Source organism: Brassica napus, chromosome C6 (genome assembly GCF_020379485.1).
Source record: "Brassica napus cultivar Da-Ae chromosome C6, Da-Ae, whole genome shotgun sequence".
NCBI classification, from domain to species: Eukaryota; Viridiplantae; Streptophyta; class Magnoliopsida; order Brassicales; family Brassicaceae; genus Brassica; species Brassica napus.
In genome coordinates, this window is record NC_063449.1 from 16,175,224 (window position 1) to 16,193,052 (window position 17,829).

The 17,829-nt window shown below is 40.5% G+C and overlaps 1 protein-coding gene across 1 annotated transcript; it reads left to right on the forward strand.

Moving 5' to 3' along the window:
- Positions 1-10,332: 10,332 nt before the first annotated feature.
- LOC106453943 (auxin-responsive protein IAA18) lies at positions 10,333-12,169 on the forward strand. The gene is made up of 5 exons (XM_048760656.1): positions 10,333-11,067; positions 11,162-11,463; positions 11,574-11,700; positions 11,788-11,855; positions 11,945-12,169. Exons 1-5 carry the CDS (start codon positions 10,784-10,786, stop codon positions 11,977-11,979), a joined length of 816 nt encoding a protein of 271 aa, XP_048616613.1. The 5' UTR covers positions 10,333-10,783; the 3' UTR covers positions 11,980-12,169.
- Positions 12,170-17,829: the final 5,660 nt, after the last annotated feature.

A 17,829-nucleotide genomic window follows, 5' to 3' on the forward strand; every position in this document is an offset into this window, starting at 1 on the left:
GCTGTTGAACAAGCCTCATGAATTCTCCAATCCCTTGAACGTATTCTTCCGTAAGCAAATTGGTGTTCGGATCCAAATGAGGTTTATCCATCCACGAACGATAATAAACTTCTGAAGACATGATTTTCACGGAATTGTTATGACTAAAGAGAATGAAGAGAGAATGAAGTGTGAATGAGTTGAATGAGGAGGGGTTGTATTTATAGGAAATTGCTTACGGACCTCCGACGACTTTCCGACGGAATTCCGACGGATGTAAAGCAGTCCGTCGGAATTCCGTCGGTATTGTCCAATCTCAAACGGCTATACAACGGTCATATATATTTGTCGGCAACGGTCACATGGTTCGTCGGAATTCCGTCGGATAATACCGACGGAATTCCGACGACTTCCTGTTAATCGGAATGTCGTCGGAAATTCGTCGGTATTTTCCGACGGAATTCCGACGACTACAACGGTTACATTTTTTATCGGAATGTCGTCGAAAAGTCGTCGGAAAATTCCGACGAACCCTATTTCGTCGGAATTCCGTCGGAAATGGCCGACGGAATTCCGACGACTTAGTTTTTTTGGATTTGGTCGGAAATTTGTCAGTATTCCGTCACAAATATCCGACGACCTTGGTGTCCGTCGGAACCTCCGTCAGAATTCGGTGTGTTTTCTTGTAGTGAGGTCTGATTGTATTTACTTATTCTTCTTGCTATTGAGTAGTACTAAATAATAAAATTTTTTATTTTGTTGTTTTTGTTTCTCTGTGAATGTAACATTGTAAATATATTCACTTGGTATCAAGGTCAGCGAGAGAGAGAGAGTGTATCATTGTACTGGATTTAGTTGTTGGAACCATCCAAACCCGTGAGAAGATTTCTTGGTACAGTGTAAATGTGGCTTGAGTTTTTAATTGTAAATTTAAATGTCTAGGTGCTGGCTATCGAGGAAGTGTTCGAGCACAGGGTGACATAGGTGGTTCTGAACTGGGATGGGTGAGCCGATGTTGAACCTAGAGTCAGTACTACTTGATGATCATCGTTTTTTGAATAAGGTAATATTTGCCATATATACATGCTTCTTCTTTTTTTGTCAAGTTATATACATGCTTTCTTGCTAAGCGTCTAATTATCTATGCACTATAAAATTAACTATGCACTATAAAATTAATTGACAAAACCCAAGACAAGTGTATGTTTGATGAGTCATTAATATGACTGTAAACTGGCACGTGATGTTTTCATATATGATATAGTGCATGAAATGTTAAAACAATAAGACATATCTAGCGGTCACTCTTGGTGATACGCCCAAAAATAGGGAAGGATCACTCGACCGGATTTTGAGAAAAGATATGAACTCCAAGAGGAGAACTGATGGAATGAGGGGTCGCACAAAGGTTGCGGAGTGGCCTTTGATATTCCCGAACCAGATTGTTGCCGGATGTGACTCACCGGTCCAACAAAGAGGCAATCTTGAACCGTTGCTTGATATGACTCACAAGACCAACGGACAAGGGCGTTCGCTTGGAGCTAGCCACACCAAGAAAACTAGAAAAGTTCTAAACAAAGAACAAAGAGTAAAGACTCAAAAAGAAGTTGAAAGAAAATGGAATGATTTTATTGATAGAAGTGTTTACATATTTATACTACTTGAGGAATAGAAAGAGACATATGAATGTATTAAAGATAGACTTAGTAAATCGAATCTGACTAGAATTTTGAAAGACAATGTATTAAACTCTTAAATTCCAGATCTGGTCAAAGATGACTCTTCGGCTAACGTCCAGGTTCGTCTGAACCAAGTGGTTCCTTCGCGGTAAGGAGCAAAACAGGCGTGGCGCGTTCTGGACGGTCAGCCGGGTAAGGCTCATGCGCCAACTTGGTTCCAGCACGACCCAAGTCCTTGGACAGTTGTAGAATCCGTGCCTTAGAGAAATTTTGATCATCAAAATTCAAGAACTGATCATACTGGCCGGTTGATCCATCAGTACGTTCATCGGGACACTCGGCTCGGATCAGACGGACCAAAAGGGAAAGACTATGGTCTGTCTCGATTTCCACTCGACCCAAGTGGGTTCCTGCTCGACCATCAGTCTTGGCTTGGCGAGTTGGTCGGGAAAGACGGGCTCCGGTACGGTCGGTTTGGTCATCTGGACATGGTTCTAGCCTTAGTTCTTTTCCGGCTGCGTGCGGGTCGATCCGGTACACGGCTCGGTGTGTCTGTCTGGAACGGTCGTCTGCCTGAACCTCGGTTGGAATGATCTGATCGTCCTGTTCTCCATCCTGGCTTGGTTCCATGTGCTGATCCATGTACTGAGGCGCATCATTCCCTCCCTCTTGAAAAGGATTTGTCCACAAATCTGGATCATCTGCAAGAAAAGGAGATAAATCAGAAACATTAAAGCTTGAGGAAATGTCATACTTACCTTGCAAGTCAAGCTGATAAGCATTGTCATGGATTTTCTTAAGAATCTGGAAAGGACCATCGACCCTTGGCATGAGTTTGGACTTTCTTTCTTCCGGAAATCGTTCCTTCCTAAGATGAACCCAAACAAGATCACCCTCCTCAAAAATGACCTTCTTTTTCTTCTTGTTTGCCTTCCTTGTGTACACCTCGGTCTTGGCTTCAATGTTCGCACGAACTGTCTCATGCAACTTCTTGATTGTATCAGCTTTCCTCTTGCCATCTGTACTAACTCTTTCACTTAAAGGCAAAGGCAAAAGATCAAGTGGAGATAAGGGATTGAAACCATAAACAACCTCAAAAGGAGAGAATTTAGTAGAAGAATGCAATGAATGATTGTAAGCGAATTCAACATGAGGCAAACATTCTTCCCAAAGTCTAAGATTTTTCTTAACCAATGACCTAAGCAATGCAGACAAGGTTCGGTTCACAACTTCAGTTTGTCCATCAGTTTGAGGATGACAAGTGGTGGAAAACATCAATCTAGTTCCTAGTTTAGACCATAACGTTTTCCAGAAATAACTAAGGAACTTAGCATCACGATCAGAAACAATAGTCTTAGGCATTCCGTGCAATCTAACAATTTCCCTAAAGAATAGATCAGCAACTTGCACAGCATCATTAGTCTTATGACAAGGTATGAAATGAGCCATTTTAGAGAATCTATCGACCACAACAAAGATAGAGTCTCGACCAGATTTAGACCTAGGCAATCCAAGCACAAAGTCCATAGATATGTCTACCCAAGGATGAGAAGGAATGGGAAGAGCAGAATACAAACCTTGGTTTTTAGATTTAGACTTGGCTTTCTTGCAAACCACACATCGGCCACAGACCCGTTCCACATCCTTCATCAAGCTCGGCCAATAGAAGTGCTCATTCACCACCTTGTGCGTTTTCTTGACTCCAAAGTGTCCCATAAGGCCTCCTCCATGAGCTTCCCTGAGAAACAATTCCCTCAAAGAACATTGGGGCACACACAAACGGTTATCAAAGAATAAAAATCCAGAAGCTTGATAGTACTTTCCATAGGCCGTTTTTGAACACTTTATGAACACTTCTTTGAAATCCGAATCAGTTGCATACAGATCTTTGATAAATTCAAAACCAAGCAACTTTGTTTCAAGAGCTGAAAGAAGAACATACCTCTTGGACAAGGCATCAGCCACCACATTGTCCTTACCTTGTTTGTATTTGATCACATAAGGAAAGGTCTCAATGAACTCGACCCAACGGGCATGTCTCTTGTTCAGCTTCTGCTGGCCCTTAAGGTGTTTCAAGGACTGATGATCAGTGTGGATCACAAACTCTTTTGGCCAAAGATAATGCTGCCATGTCTGAAGAGCCCTCACCAAAGCATACAACTCCTTGTCATAAGTGGGGTAGTTGAGCGTGGCTCCTCCAAGTTTCTCACTGAAGTAAGCAATGGGTTTCCTATCCTGCATGAGAACAGCACCAATACCAACACCCGAAGCATCACATTCGATCTCAAAAGTCTTAGAGAAATCAGGTAGAGTAAGCAAAGGAGCATGAGTTAACTTCCCTTTTAGAATCTGGAATGCCTCCTCTTGGGTTTGTTCCCACTTGAACCCCACGTTCTTTTTGATTACCTCAGTAAGCGGAGCGGCTATGGTACTGAAATCCTGGACGAACCGTCTGTAGAAGCCGGCTAGGCCATGGAAACTTCTTACTTCGCCCACGGTCGTTGGACTCGGCCAATCTCGGATGGCTTTGATCTTTTCCTCGTCCACTCTGAGCCCATCAGATCCTACAACAAAGCCTAAGAACACCACATGATCTGTTCCAAAAGAGCATTTTTCAAGATTTGCAAAAAGTTTTTCTTTTCGTAGAACATCAAGAACAGATTTCAAGTGTATCTTATGATCATCAAGATTCTTGCTGTAGATGAGAATATCATCAAAGTAAACAACCACGAAATGGCCAATAAAAGACCTCAAGATATGATTCATCAAACGCATAAAAGTGCTAGGTGCATTAGTAAGACCAAATGGCATGACAAGCCACTCATACAATCCTAGTTTCGTCTTAAATGCAGTTTTCCACTCATCACCTTCTTTCATTCTAATTTGGTGATAGCCACTTTTCAAATCAATCTTAGAGAAAACTGATGAACCATGCAACTCATCTAGCATGTCATCAAGCCTAGGAATGGGATGCCTATACTTTACCGTAATGTTGTTGATGGCACGGCAGTCCACGCACATGCGCCAAGATCCGTCCTTTTTGGGCACTAGGAGGACAGGCACGGCACAAGGGCTGAGGCTCTCCCTGATGTGTCCTTTCTCCAGAAGATCACCAACCTGCTTCTGAAGTTCTTTGGTTTCAACTGGGTTGGTTCGATAGGCTGGCCGGTTCGGTAGAGAGGCTCCCGGGACAAAATCGATCTGATGTTCTATGCCTCGAACTGGTGGCAATCCCTTAGGATTCTCATCTGAAAAAACATCAGAAAAGTCCTGCAAAATATCTAGCAACTCACTCGGAATCTCCGGTGCAAGGTCAGAAGAAAGTGAAGCCATAAGAGATTCTTTATACACAAGTAAAAGAAATGGCTTTTGGGAGTAAAGAGACCTCTTAACCTGACTTTGTTTTATGAAGAAGTTGGAGTTTCGTTGAGATGACTCAGGCTCGTCCGGCTTAGGTTCCTGGTCACGGTTTTTCTTGAGTTGGACCTGATCTTGGTGAACCTCTAATGGAGACAAGGGCACCAGCGTGATCTTCTTTCCTTTGTGGTCAAAGGAGTGTCGGTTTGTGAAGCCATCATGCACTGCTTTCTTATCAAACTGCCATGGACGGCCTAGAAGGATGTGACAAGCGTCCATAGGAAGAACGTTGCAAACAACTTCATCCTCATATCGTCCAATGGTAAGAGGGATCGTGACTTGTTCCTTGACATACTGTTCACCGGTTTCATTGAGCCATTCCAACCTGAAAGGACGTGAAAGAGGTCGGGTAGCTAGCCCTAGCTTCCTGACAAGAGTATCACTAGCAACATTAGTACAACTCCCACCATCAATGATCAAAGAACAAACTTTTTCAGAGATTAAACAACGAGAATGAAAGAGATTCTCCCTTTGTTCTTTTTCATTGGTTTTGGGCTGAACACTCAAGGAACGTCTAGTAACCAGTAGTGGTCCGTGAGCTGGATAGTCAAAGCAATCCTCCTTATCAAAGATCGGCTCAGAATCAATGTCGAAGTCCGGGCCAAGGTTGTCGTCCGTGTGGCCGTTAACATGACTGTCCATCTCATCGAAGATGGGACCGTTCCAAGCCTTCCTCGCAACAAGTAATGGTCCATGATGTGGGTAGTCAAAGGACTCCTCTTCCTCATCAAAGATAGGACCAAGATCCTCCTTGTTCTCTTGCTCGTCCTCAGACTCAACCTCTCCATTTTCCATGAGAATCATTACTCTTTGGTTCGGACATTTGTTGGCATAGTGTCCTAGGCCTTGACACTTGAAGCATCTGATGTCTCTTGCACGGCTTGGATTCTCAATAGCTTTTCCTTTGTCAACACGAGCAGGAGCATCAGTCTTTAAAGCTGTATTTGTTGTGGCAGAAGACTTACCTTTGTCTTGATAACTTGGCTTAGGAGTAAAGGACGGTTTAAGAGCAAAGGCCGGCTTTGAGTAGCTCTTTCTTTTGACCTGTTGTTCGATCAGGATGGCTTTGTGCAACATTTGCTCCATGGTTCCATACTCTTGAAGCTCCATGCGATCTTGGATGTCTCGGTTAAGGCCAGAAAGGAACCTAGCCATAGTGGCGTCCACGGGCTCGTCTACATCGGCCTTGATCATCAAAGTTTCCATCTCCTGGTGGTAGTCTTCCACGGACTTAGTGCCTTGAAGTAAGCGTCGGAGTTTCTGGTGGAGATCTCGGTGATAATGAGCAGGAACAAATCGTCTCCTCATCAGCATGGAAAACTCATCCCATGTCTCAATCGGTCTCTCACCTGTTCTCCTCCTGTGGGTCACAACTTGATCATACCAATTAATAGCATAGCCAGAAAATTCAGTAACAGCTAGTCTAACTTTCTTAAGTTCAGAAAAGTTTTGACAATCAAAGACATGTTCAATTTTTCTTTCCCATTCAAGAAAAACATCAGGATCATTTTTACCCTCAAAAGGTGGGATTTTTAGTTTCAATCCACTTAAGCTATCATTAGCACGTTCATTTCTAGCAAAAGGATTGACATCACCTGGTTCCTGGTTTCTGTGACCCCTCCTAGGTCGGTTTATGGATCGGTCCTCGTCCTCATGAGAGTCCTCCTCTCGGATCTCATCATCAGACCGGTTTGGCCTTCTTGGGCGATCTCTTCTGGCTCTGGTTCGAGGACGCGGCTGTTGACTGTCTGGATCTCATCTAGCCTTAGATGGATCTGCTCAAGACCTGCATTCATAAGGTTAGTAAGAGAATCATTCAAGGCTCGCATCTGCAAGTTAGATAAACCGGCCACTGAGTTTCCGGGTCGGCTCCTTTCGTCTTCACTTCCCATGGTTCCTGACATTTCTTAAACACAAAACTTTAGATAAAAATACCTCACTCTCTCAAGTGTTTTGATCTTACCCACACACGTGTTTCTCTCAGATTTTTGTTGATCACTCACAAGTCTTATACTCAAAGTTCTAAGAGATCTAATCAAAGAATTCCAAGGGACAAACTTCAAGCAAACAAGGAATTTTTTTTTTTTTTTGTAAAGAGAGAAAGATAAGAGATTTAGCTTTTAGAATCCGTTTTAACCACCTCAAAGGCTGGATTTCTCCTCAGCCAGCAGGTTTTCTCTTCCACCACCAATCCACAAATTGATCTTAAACCTTTTTTTTTTTTTTTTTTTTTTTTTAGAATCGTAGATCTTTCTTTTTTTTTTTTTTAAATGGATGGTAATAAGGGGCCCGGATTCAAGATAGATAGAAGAAGAATTTTTTTTTTTTTTTTTTTTATGAAGAAAATGGTAGATGTGAAAGATGAAATGAAAAGAGATACCGGAAGAGTGGCTCTGATACCACTTGATACGCCCAAAATAGGGAAGGATCACTCGACCGGATTTTGAGAAAAGATATGAACTCCAAGAGGAGAACTGATGGAATGAGGGGTCGCACAAAGGTTGCGGAGTGGCCTTTGATATTCCCGAACCAGATTGTTGCCGGATGTGACTCACCGGTCCAACAAAGAGGCAATCTTGAACCGTTGCTTGATATGACTCACAAGACCAACGGACAAGGGCGTTCGCTTGGAGCTAGCCACACCAAGAAAACTAGAAAAGTTCTAAACAAAGAACAAAGAGTAAAGACTCAAAAAGAAGTTGAAAGAAAATGGAATGATTTTATTGATAGAAGTGTTTACATATTTATACTACTTGAGGAATAGAAAGAGACATATGAATGTATTAAAGATAGACTTAGTAAATCGAATCTGACTAGAATTTTGAAAGACAATGTATTAAACTCTTAAATTCCAGATCTGGTCAAAGATGACTCTTCGGCTAACGTCCAGGTTCGTCTGAACCAAGTGGTTCCTTCGCGGTAAGGAGCAAAACGGGCGTGGCGCGTTCCGGACGGTCAGCCGGGTAAGGCTCATGCGCCAACTTGGTTCCAGCACGACCCAAGTCCTTGGACAGTTGTAGAATCCGTGCCTTAGAGAAATTTTGATCATCAAAATTCAAGAACTGATCATACTGGCCGGTTGATCCATCAGTACGTTCATCGGGACACTCGGCTCGGATCAGACGGACCAAAAGGGAAAGACTATGGTCTGTCTCGATTTCCACTCGACCCAAGTGGGTTCCTGCTCGACCATCAGTCTTGGCTTGGCGAGTTGGTCGGGAAAGACGGGCTCCGGTACGGTCGGTTTGGTCATCTGGACATGGTTCTAGCCTTAGTTCTTTTCCGGCTGCGTGCGGGTCGATCCGGTACACGGCTCGGTGTGTCTGTCTGGAACGGTCGTCTGCCTGAACCTCGGTTGGAATGATCTGATCGTCCTGTTCTCCATCCTGGCTTGGTTCCATGTGCTGATCCATGTACTGAGGCGCATCACTTGGTATGCTTTTCCTTTTCAGTAAGTACATTGAAATCGGACAACTAATGGTTACAAAATTCTACATTTGCACCCAGGACCTCGTAGTCCAGTGGTATCCTCCTTGGGGAGGGGAGGTGACCGGTTCGACTCGCGGGGAGGGGGAGGCGTGTCCAGGGCCCGTAAGAAGGTACAGACAAAAGCTGGCGCCGGGCCTAGGTGGTGGGCCGCAAGGTCAACACCTGGTTAATTAAAAAAAAAAAAAAAAAAAAAAAATTCTACATTTGTAGTGTTCCAAACATAAATGAGAAGCTTGCCTCTTTATAAGCTTACTTTCTTGCTTTATTCGTGTGTTGTTCCATAACTAAAATGATCTTTTACACAAACTTCTCTTGATTATTTTAATTCTCTTTGATTATTTACTCATTCTTGAACTTTTTCTTCACTTTACATGATCCATCCAAACCGGGAGAAAAATGTACCAAGTGCCAAGTCTTATCCGCTGGAAGCAATTGTGAAGGATTGTCGTGAAGTAACAAACAGACGAATCTCCTTCGAGTATGCTCTTCTAGGTTTGATACCTTACAACCCGATACATGGCCGTGCCAACATGAAGTGCTGCCGAAGCTAAAAAAAAAAAAATTAAAAACTGTCACAGAAAGTTATTGTAGTTTAGTGTGCAAAAACATTTATTTCTTTATACAATTTTTAGTAATTAACAATTGTTTTCATATTTTTTTAAGTTTCTTCAAAAATACATGTTTTCGTTGGTCTCATATGTTACTTAACTACTCATAGAAATGTTAACGATTTTATATATAAAAAAATGCCTGAGGCCAGTGCTTCATTTTTTTTTTCTCACGTAAGCATGGTACTGCAGCGATACAGCCCGATATGAGGATCACGTGAAATATTAAAAATATATTTAAAAATTCATCATCTTTTTTTTTGTAAATCCAAATTAAAAATTATTGGAGTTCAACGACAAACAAGAAAATATAATTTCTATCTATCTTCATTATCTTTATTGTTAGTTGAGAATTTTTTGGTTTCATACAATTTAAATTTATTTTCAAATATAAACCAAATAACTATATTGAACAAAAAACATTTAAACAATATTATTCACTTGAAAAATACTACAAAATATTAAATTAAAACTGAAAAATTAACTAATAGAAAATTAAAAAATATAACCAAACAATTTACATTTTTGTTGTAACTTACAAAATATTAAATTAAAACTGGAAAATTAACTAATAGAAAAATAAAAAATATAACCAAACAATTTACATTTTTTGTAGATTTAAAGGGGAATGATCCATTAAATTACTTGGTAATTGGAAACAAAAGTTATAAAAATTGCAAGTGAAATGAAACATATCTATAGTCCACAGCCAATTAAACACCAAAACTTAAATTTAATTAATTTTTGTTCATTTTTCTTATCACCTTATATATTTTTCCATTACAAAAATAAAAAAAATTTTGGATACCGAAATTCAAAATTTGTAAGACAAAAAACAATGAAAATCTTAAAAAATTTATAATAATATATCTACTTATATTTTTAATAGATTGTACTATTTATATATTAAATAAACATACAAAATATATAATCAAAATTTAAATTTAAACAAAAAACTTGTACGTAACCCGGGCGACCCTAATATTAATATATAATATCACAAAATGTAGAAAAGAAGAGGGGTGAAAAAAGGCCTACGCTTTGCTTACGGTTCTTTTAAGAAAGAGAAGAACATTGCGTGTGTTTCACACCAATAAATTCCATTTTTTATTTACGGTTTTTATCTATATTAATATTCTGGTTAGATCCCTTTTGTTTTCATCTGGTCTAATCACCGTCTCTCCTTCCGTATCAGTCTGACTTGGTTTATATTCGCTGTATTCCCAAAAATCTCGTCCCTTTTGAGAATCGAGAGTTAATAAAAAGTGGAATCAAGGGGGAGTGTCTGTGGTGGGAGAATAGAAGACGAACCCACCAAAAAGTTTTTACATTTTTATGTTTAAAAAGACAAGCTTTGGTTTGTATAAAAGACCCACTACCACTAATCCACCTCTCTAGCTTCTCACACCATTTAACCTCTCTCTCTCTCTCTCTCTCTTTTGGTTTTTAAGTTGCTGTTTAAGGGTTTTTCAGAATTGTAGAGATTTTCTCTTTGCTCTTGTCAGAGAAAAAACAAAAGACCTAAATTAGTTCTCTTGCGTGAACAAGTTGTCGACTACTAGACAAACCTTCCAAGTACGCAACTTCGGTTAGACAAAACAAAAGACACTAATGGAGGGCTATTCAAGAAACGGCGAAATATCTCCGAAGCTGCTCCATTTGATTCCACAAGGGACAAGAAGAAACTGGTTTCACGATGACCAAGCCTCTGTTTACAACACGGAAGAGAAGAAACTTGAGCTAAAGCTTGGACCACCTGGTGAAGATGAACACGAAGATGGTTCATCGATGTTAAGACACATCAAGAAAGAACCAAAAGACAAATCTACCCTTTCTCTCGCTGGCAAACACTTCTCTCCTTCTTCAACCACCAACAAACCCACATCTCAGAAAAGGTTCAAAATACTCTCTTTGCTCTGTTTCAGTAGTTTCTCTGTTGCTGTATTTTATTAACAAGGTTCTTCTTTTCTTTGATGTCTTGTGTTAAAGAACTGCTCCTGGTCCAGTGGTGGGCTGGCCTCCGGTCAGATCATTCAGGAAGAATTTAGCAAATGGAAGCTCTTCAAAGCTTGGAAACGATTCCACCTCCAATGCTGTTGTCCTCAAGAACCAGAAGTGTGATGATGATAATGGCAGAGCAATGACAATGGAACCCAAGAGGCAAGGAGGTTTGTTCGTGAAGATCAACATGTATGGTGTTCCCATTGGTCGTAAAGTCGATCTCAATTCTCATAATAGCTATGCGCAGTTATCATTCACCGTGGACAAGCTCTTTAGAGGTCTTCTTGCAGGTAAATTTACCTTCCTGACTTTGAATCTTGATTGCGTCTAAAAAGGTTCACAAGATGTTTCTGCTTTTGCTCAAATCAAAACTCTTTGTGATTATTGTTTTTCTTCTTAGCTCAAAGAGAATCATTTGGAGAAGAAGAGAAACCTATCACTGGATTATTGGATGGGAATGGAGAATATACTCTTACTTATGAGGACAGTGAAGGAGACAAGATGCTTGTGGGAGATGTCCCATGGCAGTAAGAATCTTTAAAAGTTTGTTTCTTTGTGACTTGATATCAAAGAAATTGATTTTTTTTTTTTTTTTTGCCTTTTTAAATTGTCAGTATGTTTGTATCTTCGGTAAAGAGGCTTCGTGTGATTAAAACCTCTAAGATCTCTTCAGCCTTAACATGTAAGTTTGATATTCCGACTTGAAAACATTCTTCTTGTCTAATGACTCTTTATGTGAGATTATAAAATTTTTTTTTTTGAATTTTGCAGATGGAAATGGTAAGCAAGAGAAGATGAGGAGCTAAAGAAAAAACTTTTACAGCTTAAAGTAGAGATGTTACTATGTTTTGCTTTTGCCTTTTCAACTCTGATGAGTTTTGGTCTTTGGAAAGTTTATAATTCAAGTCTGATGTACATCTTTTGAATTTTGAGAATTTCATACTAAATGAGTTATCAATCAAGTTCAGACAATGAAAAAGATGATTTGGGATGTTACAGATTCTTTTAGTCATTATAGTCTCTTCTGTTAAAAGCTTTGCATCATGATTAGTCACACTTAATGAACACTTTTAAAACTACAATTTTATTAAATATTGTACCTCTCTACTTCTGCATAGCATCTTTTTTGAAAAGAAGAAAAGAAACAATCTTTCTTCTCTGCAAAAGGCAAAAGCTCTGTAGCTTTTATTAACTCTGCATCGGCTGCTGTAATGAACTATGAGAGTGAAAGGTTTTTAAATATATATAACAGCTTTTCTTTAATGAGTTGTAAGGAGAGATTTCTTTAACCAGTTTCTTGTCTCATCTTAATATATTTGTTTTGGCCAACGAGAATGTTTGATGAGAGTAATAAAGATTTTAAGATTGGTTTGTTGCATACTTGCATGCATGTTGATCTCAAATACTATTTCTTTTGTATTTCTATCATTTCTTGGAGTGGAGAGATACAAAATAAAGGGCAATTTCTCTGTATACATATGATCAATTCATTTGAAGAAGAAAAAGGAACAAAACTGGTGGCTATGGAACTGCAAGAAAGAGACTTAAAACTAGACAGATTGAATGCAGGAAGTCTTTTTCGTTGAGAGACTTTGCCAAACTATTCAAAGCAGCAATAGGCGACTCACTGCCTACTTTTTCTTTTTGCCCCAAAATATGTTCATTCTAATGTCTGGTCAAGTATACTACATTGATATGATGGCTTATTCTGTTTTCCTCAACATTTTAGGAACAAAAGATAAGTGTATTCTGATTAAGATTAAGCCATCTTAACTCACTCATTCATAGCCGAAAGAAAGAAAAAAGAAACAAGGCGCGTGGTGCGCGTGAAGGCGATTTTCGTAACACTGTCGTCCTCCGCTTTCCTCGTCAGCCGGCGTCGCTCGAGACGTCGGAAACCTAAAAAACCCTCTTCGCCAGGCCCTCCCCACCTCATGGGGAAGAAAAAACACCCCTCATCTCCATCCCCTTCGTCCTCGCTTTCGAAATCTCCGCCCGTCTCGAGCTCAGATCCGCCAGGATCCGTCACTCCTCGTTCCCCCGGTGCTCCTGTAGATCAGGTTGAATGTTCTCCGTCGTGTGAATCCTCGCCTGATTCTGCTACTCTTTCAGCTCAGGCAACTCTCTCTGTTGAAGCTTCTCCAGATCTGAGTGGCCCATCTGATTCCGATAACCTAGTCTCTGTGACAGTTGCCTCTGCAACCATTCCAGGGCAGTCAAACCCCTCCGCTAGCTCTGCCAAGACCACTACCCCTCCGCTAGCTCTGCCAAGACCACTAGCTCCTCTGACTTACCATCAGACCCGACAATCCCCGTGAAAACCACTAACGTGGAAGCTCCGGTGACTCTGGAGGAGCCTGTTTCTCCGGCAACATACCGTTGGTCTAGTCTTTTCAAAGGTTCAGGCAAACCTCTACAGAGAAAAGGAACAGCTTTCCAGCTCCCGTCTGGTAAAGCCTGTGTGCAAATTCCGAACTCTGTTATCGAAAAGAACAAAAAATCGTGGGAATGCTTTATTATTGGGCAGTTTTACTCTGATCCACCAACTCAAGGGACGCTTCACAACATTGTGAACGACATCTGGAGCAGGCAGTATAGAGATATCAGTGTTTCGAAGATGGAAGGGTTTGCGTTCCTGTTCCGAATTCCAAACGCTGCAACCAGAAGAAGAGTCATAAAACAGAGATTGTGGCAGATTGAAGGTTAGACTATGTTCGTAGCAGACTGGGAACCTGGAGTCACTCCCGACAAACCTGAACTTACGTCTGCACCGATCTAGCTGGAGCTAAGGGGTGTTCCTCTTCAGTTCTTTAATGAGGAAGCGCTCGAACACATTGCAGGTCTTGTTGGCTTGCCTAGAGTATTGCACCCTTCGACAGCAAACAAGTATGACCTAGAGGTTGCAAAGGTTCTAACTCTTATCGATCCTCGACAGCCCCTTCCAGAAGCGGTAAATGCACAATTCCAGTCTGGAGAAGTCAGGAGAATAAGAGTTTCCAGTCCTTGGATGCCCCCAGTATGCCAGCATTGTAAAGAGATTGGACACAGCTTAAAGCACTGCAGGGCTGTGCCCATTTTATGCTCGCATTGCAATTCGAGGACTCATCAATCTGAGAATTGTACTAAGGCAAATCCACCGAATCAAAAGAGATCAAGTTCAAGAAGGTCCAGAGCGAGAAGTAGAGAAGCAATGACAAAGCAACCTGTTATCGTTACTGTTTCCTCTTTGATGGAAGTCATCAAATACTCTGAATCTTCTCTAGGAAAATCAATAGAGACAGATAAGGAGGAATGTGGTGGTAGCAGTGGCAACCAAACTAGAAGGGAAGCGGCCTCAAAGGGACCATTAGCTTCGGATAGGTCAGACAAGTCTTCAGGTGGCGTGCAAACAGATTCTTCCGACTTGGACTCGTCCGAAGCAGAAGCAGATAGGTTTCAAGCTCAGCAGATTGATGACTTTACATTGGTTGGTTCCAAGAAAAAGAAGAAGAAGAAGAATAACCGGGGCGAGGGCCCCAACTCCCCATAATTTATTAATGTACATAAACCTTTTTTGCTGGAATGTCAGAGGCTTCAATATATGATGCAAGACTTTTCAAGGGTCTAAGATCAAATAAATGTAGTATAAAGGATTGTCGAACCAATCCTAGGTGATTCTAAAGCAAAGGGAATGCAAGTTTATGCTTAAGCTAAATGCGATCCGGTTTTAAAGATTGTATGAACTAAAAACTATAAGCTAATGCAATAAAGTAATGATATTTCTTTCTCAATTTGAAGTAAAAGGACTCATGGGGCTAGGCATTTGATCTCAGGTGATGTAGATTCAATCTAAGGGTGGCAAGATAATCAATCAAACACTTTCCTTATGCCTAGACACTAAGCTAAACAAGCTCTATCTCTAGATGAATGTTCTTTTGGTAAAGCAACTCAAGCATCTAATTTCTTAGGTTGAATGTCACTAAAGCAAACATGGAGAACAAATCCAATAGCAATCTTAACTCCTTTAGCAACTAATCTCTTAGGTAAAGAAAGCTAAATGTATTGAAGAGTTGGTTCAGACATTTCATCATACACCTTGTGGGCAGGAAATGCCTAGAGATCTATTTTAGTATGATCAAGACTAAAATAGCATTTGGAACCCTCAACAAGCAAGGAAACAAGTAGATTTAACTTTAAACACCCTAGATCATCTTTCATCACCCTTAATCACCCTAGCCCATGAATCCAAAGATGACTACTCAATACTCTTCATGATGAGCCCAAGAATCAATGATGATTTGGTGCTAATCATGATTAATGATCAGATTAATCAAGCAAATCACAAGAAGAAATGATCAAGGTAAGATCTTTCACCTAAAAGTTCTTTCTTATTTTGATAGAAAAAAAAAGATAAGATCCCCTCTTGGGATTACAAAAGTATTTATATGTCTTGGGTAAACCTAATGGTTTCCATTAAAAAGTCTAAAAAGCCCTTGAAAATATTAAAATTCGACTAAGGTAAAGTATCGACTCGGGTTGGAGCGACTGGGCATACCCCGCGTCACACAACCCGCGTCGGATGCTCGCTGATCTTCTGCTTCATGCGCGTGGGTAGTGGAACCCGCGGCCTTCATCCCACGTCAGACCGTTGCCGATCTTTCCCGTCATGCGCGCGGGTAATGGAACCCGCGGCCTTCGTCCCGCGTCAGACTGTCGAGGCTACTCTCTCGTCATGCTCGCGGGTAGTCGATCCCGCGTGGCTCCGTCCCGCCTCTTCGTGACGCGGGTTGAGACGATCGACACCAACCCGCATCATCTTCCCGCGCTGGATTTCCGATGATTCTTCTAGCTTGTGCGAGCGGGTACTCGACCCCGCGTTGCTCCAAGCCGCGTTGAAGTTCTTCACTCTGTTCTTCTCGACATCTCGACGCGGGTAAACTAACCCGCACTGGTTCTCCCCGAGTTGAACTGGCTTGAACTCGAACTAAACTTCATTTTCATCTTTTCTTTAACTCCCATGCCTCTAAACACCTCCAATCACTCCATAGGTCACTCTAATACCTGATTAAGACATATGAATGCAAAATGGATCCTAAAGATGCTAAACTCTTACTCTATACGATCATTATGTACAAAATGGAAGCTTAAAACAATGCAAATATGCAAGATATCAACTCCCCCAAACTTGTTCTTTACTTGTCCTCAAGTGACTTTGCAAGAACTCATAAGGGAAAGAGGTTTGAAGGTGGGAACTCATAGCCAAAAGTAACACTCCCTAGTACTCAACTTAACATCCTAAGGAAACATAGCAAATAGCATGAGCAACTCCCTATTCATCTCTAGCTTCTCTAGGCCTATCAATACTCCTTATGCCTCTACACAAGTTGCAATACTCATCAACCAACAAGTTCTTTAAACCAGCTCTCACATTGATTCACACACACACACACGGTGAATTCTCACAAATGGGCACATGATCTCGATCATTTGGCTAGGTAAGGATGGTCTAATATGAATGAAGAGAGAAAGGTTTAAATGTCATCATTTCAAGGTGGTTATCACTCAAAAACAAGGAGCTTGATCATTATGCAAAATTTATCTAAGATTAGAAGCAACTCATGCATACATAGATTCATTCTCATCATACTACCCCTTTTGTTATAATCACAAGTTCTGCCCCCTTTTATTATCATCTCAAAATCAAAGCAAACCCCTCACATCACTCACCCAATGAACAACTCTCTTTTTCTTTTGACTCAACTACTAGGGATTTTAATTCACTCTTTACAAACTCTAACTCTTTTTCATTCCCTTCCCCAACTTCTCTTTGATTTTTTTGATTTTTTTTTTTTTTTTTTTGTTAGGGGGAAGGTTGTTTGTTACATAATCAAGAGTTTCACAATTTATTTTTATCCCTAGAGTTTACATTTCTATTTAATCTCTTTTGCTCATCTCTCTTATCTTTCTCACTCTCCAAAACCCAAGATATTAACATTTAGAACACATAAACCCCTCTCACCATCCCCAAATGCTAGCTTATTTTGCTAGCAAGAGATGAGAACAAATCTATGTCGCCTCCAATACTCTCAAGATTTTGCACATGACAAGCTATCAAAAGAGGCCTCACTCATGCAATTAAATGTTTGGTTTCAAAGAATGGCTAGGGTTGTAGGGTATGGAGTGTCACTTGGGTTAACAAAGATTGATATATAAAGGAATACGATAACCCAAATGTGTATGAGATCCATGATCAAGTATGCAAATGCCCATATGCAAGAGAGGTTAAGTTCATTCAAGCCAAGTTCGGGTTGGAGCTGATCTCAAGAACAATGCCAACATCAAGCAAGCAAACAAGTTTCAAGAGGAGTTTTCAAGGCTCGAAGCGTACAAGGTTTTCAAGAGATGTTTAAGCTACTTGATGTGTTTAACTAGGATGTCATTTTGAGTTCTAGACAAAGGTTCTTTGCAAGGCATTTTAAATCATTGTTCCCAATGCAAGTGAATGCAACCTATATGTTCTAGACTCAATCCTAAAAGTGCAAATGATGCAACTATATGTTTTTTTTTTTTTTGTTTTTTTTTTTTTTTATATATGTATGTACAATGCAATGCATGAGACTCAAATCATCAAATAACACGTGATCAAATACTTGATACCTCCCCCAAACTTAGTTCAC

Coding starts and splice junctions, on each gene's coding strand:
- LOC106453943 (XM_048760656.1), top strand. CDS start 10,784: ATGGAGGGCTATTCAAGAAACGGCGAAATATCTCCGAAGCTGCTCCAT. Junction 11,068..11,161: donor AAACCCACATCTCAGAAAAG/GTTCAAAATACT, acceptor CTTGTGTTAAAG/AACTGCTCCTGGTCCAGTGG. Junction 11,701..11,787: donor GTGGGAGATGTCCCATGGCA/GTAAGAATCTTT, acceptor TTAAATTGTCAG/TATGTTTGTATCTTCGGTAA.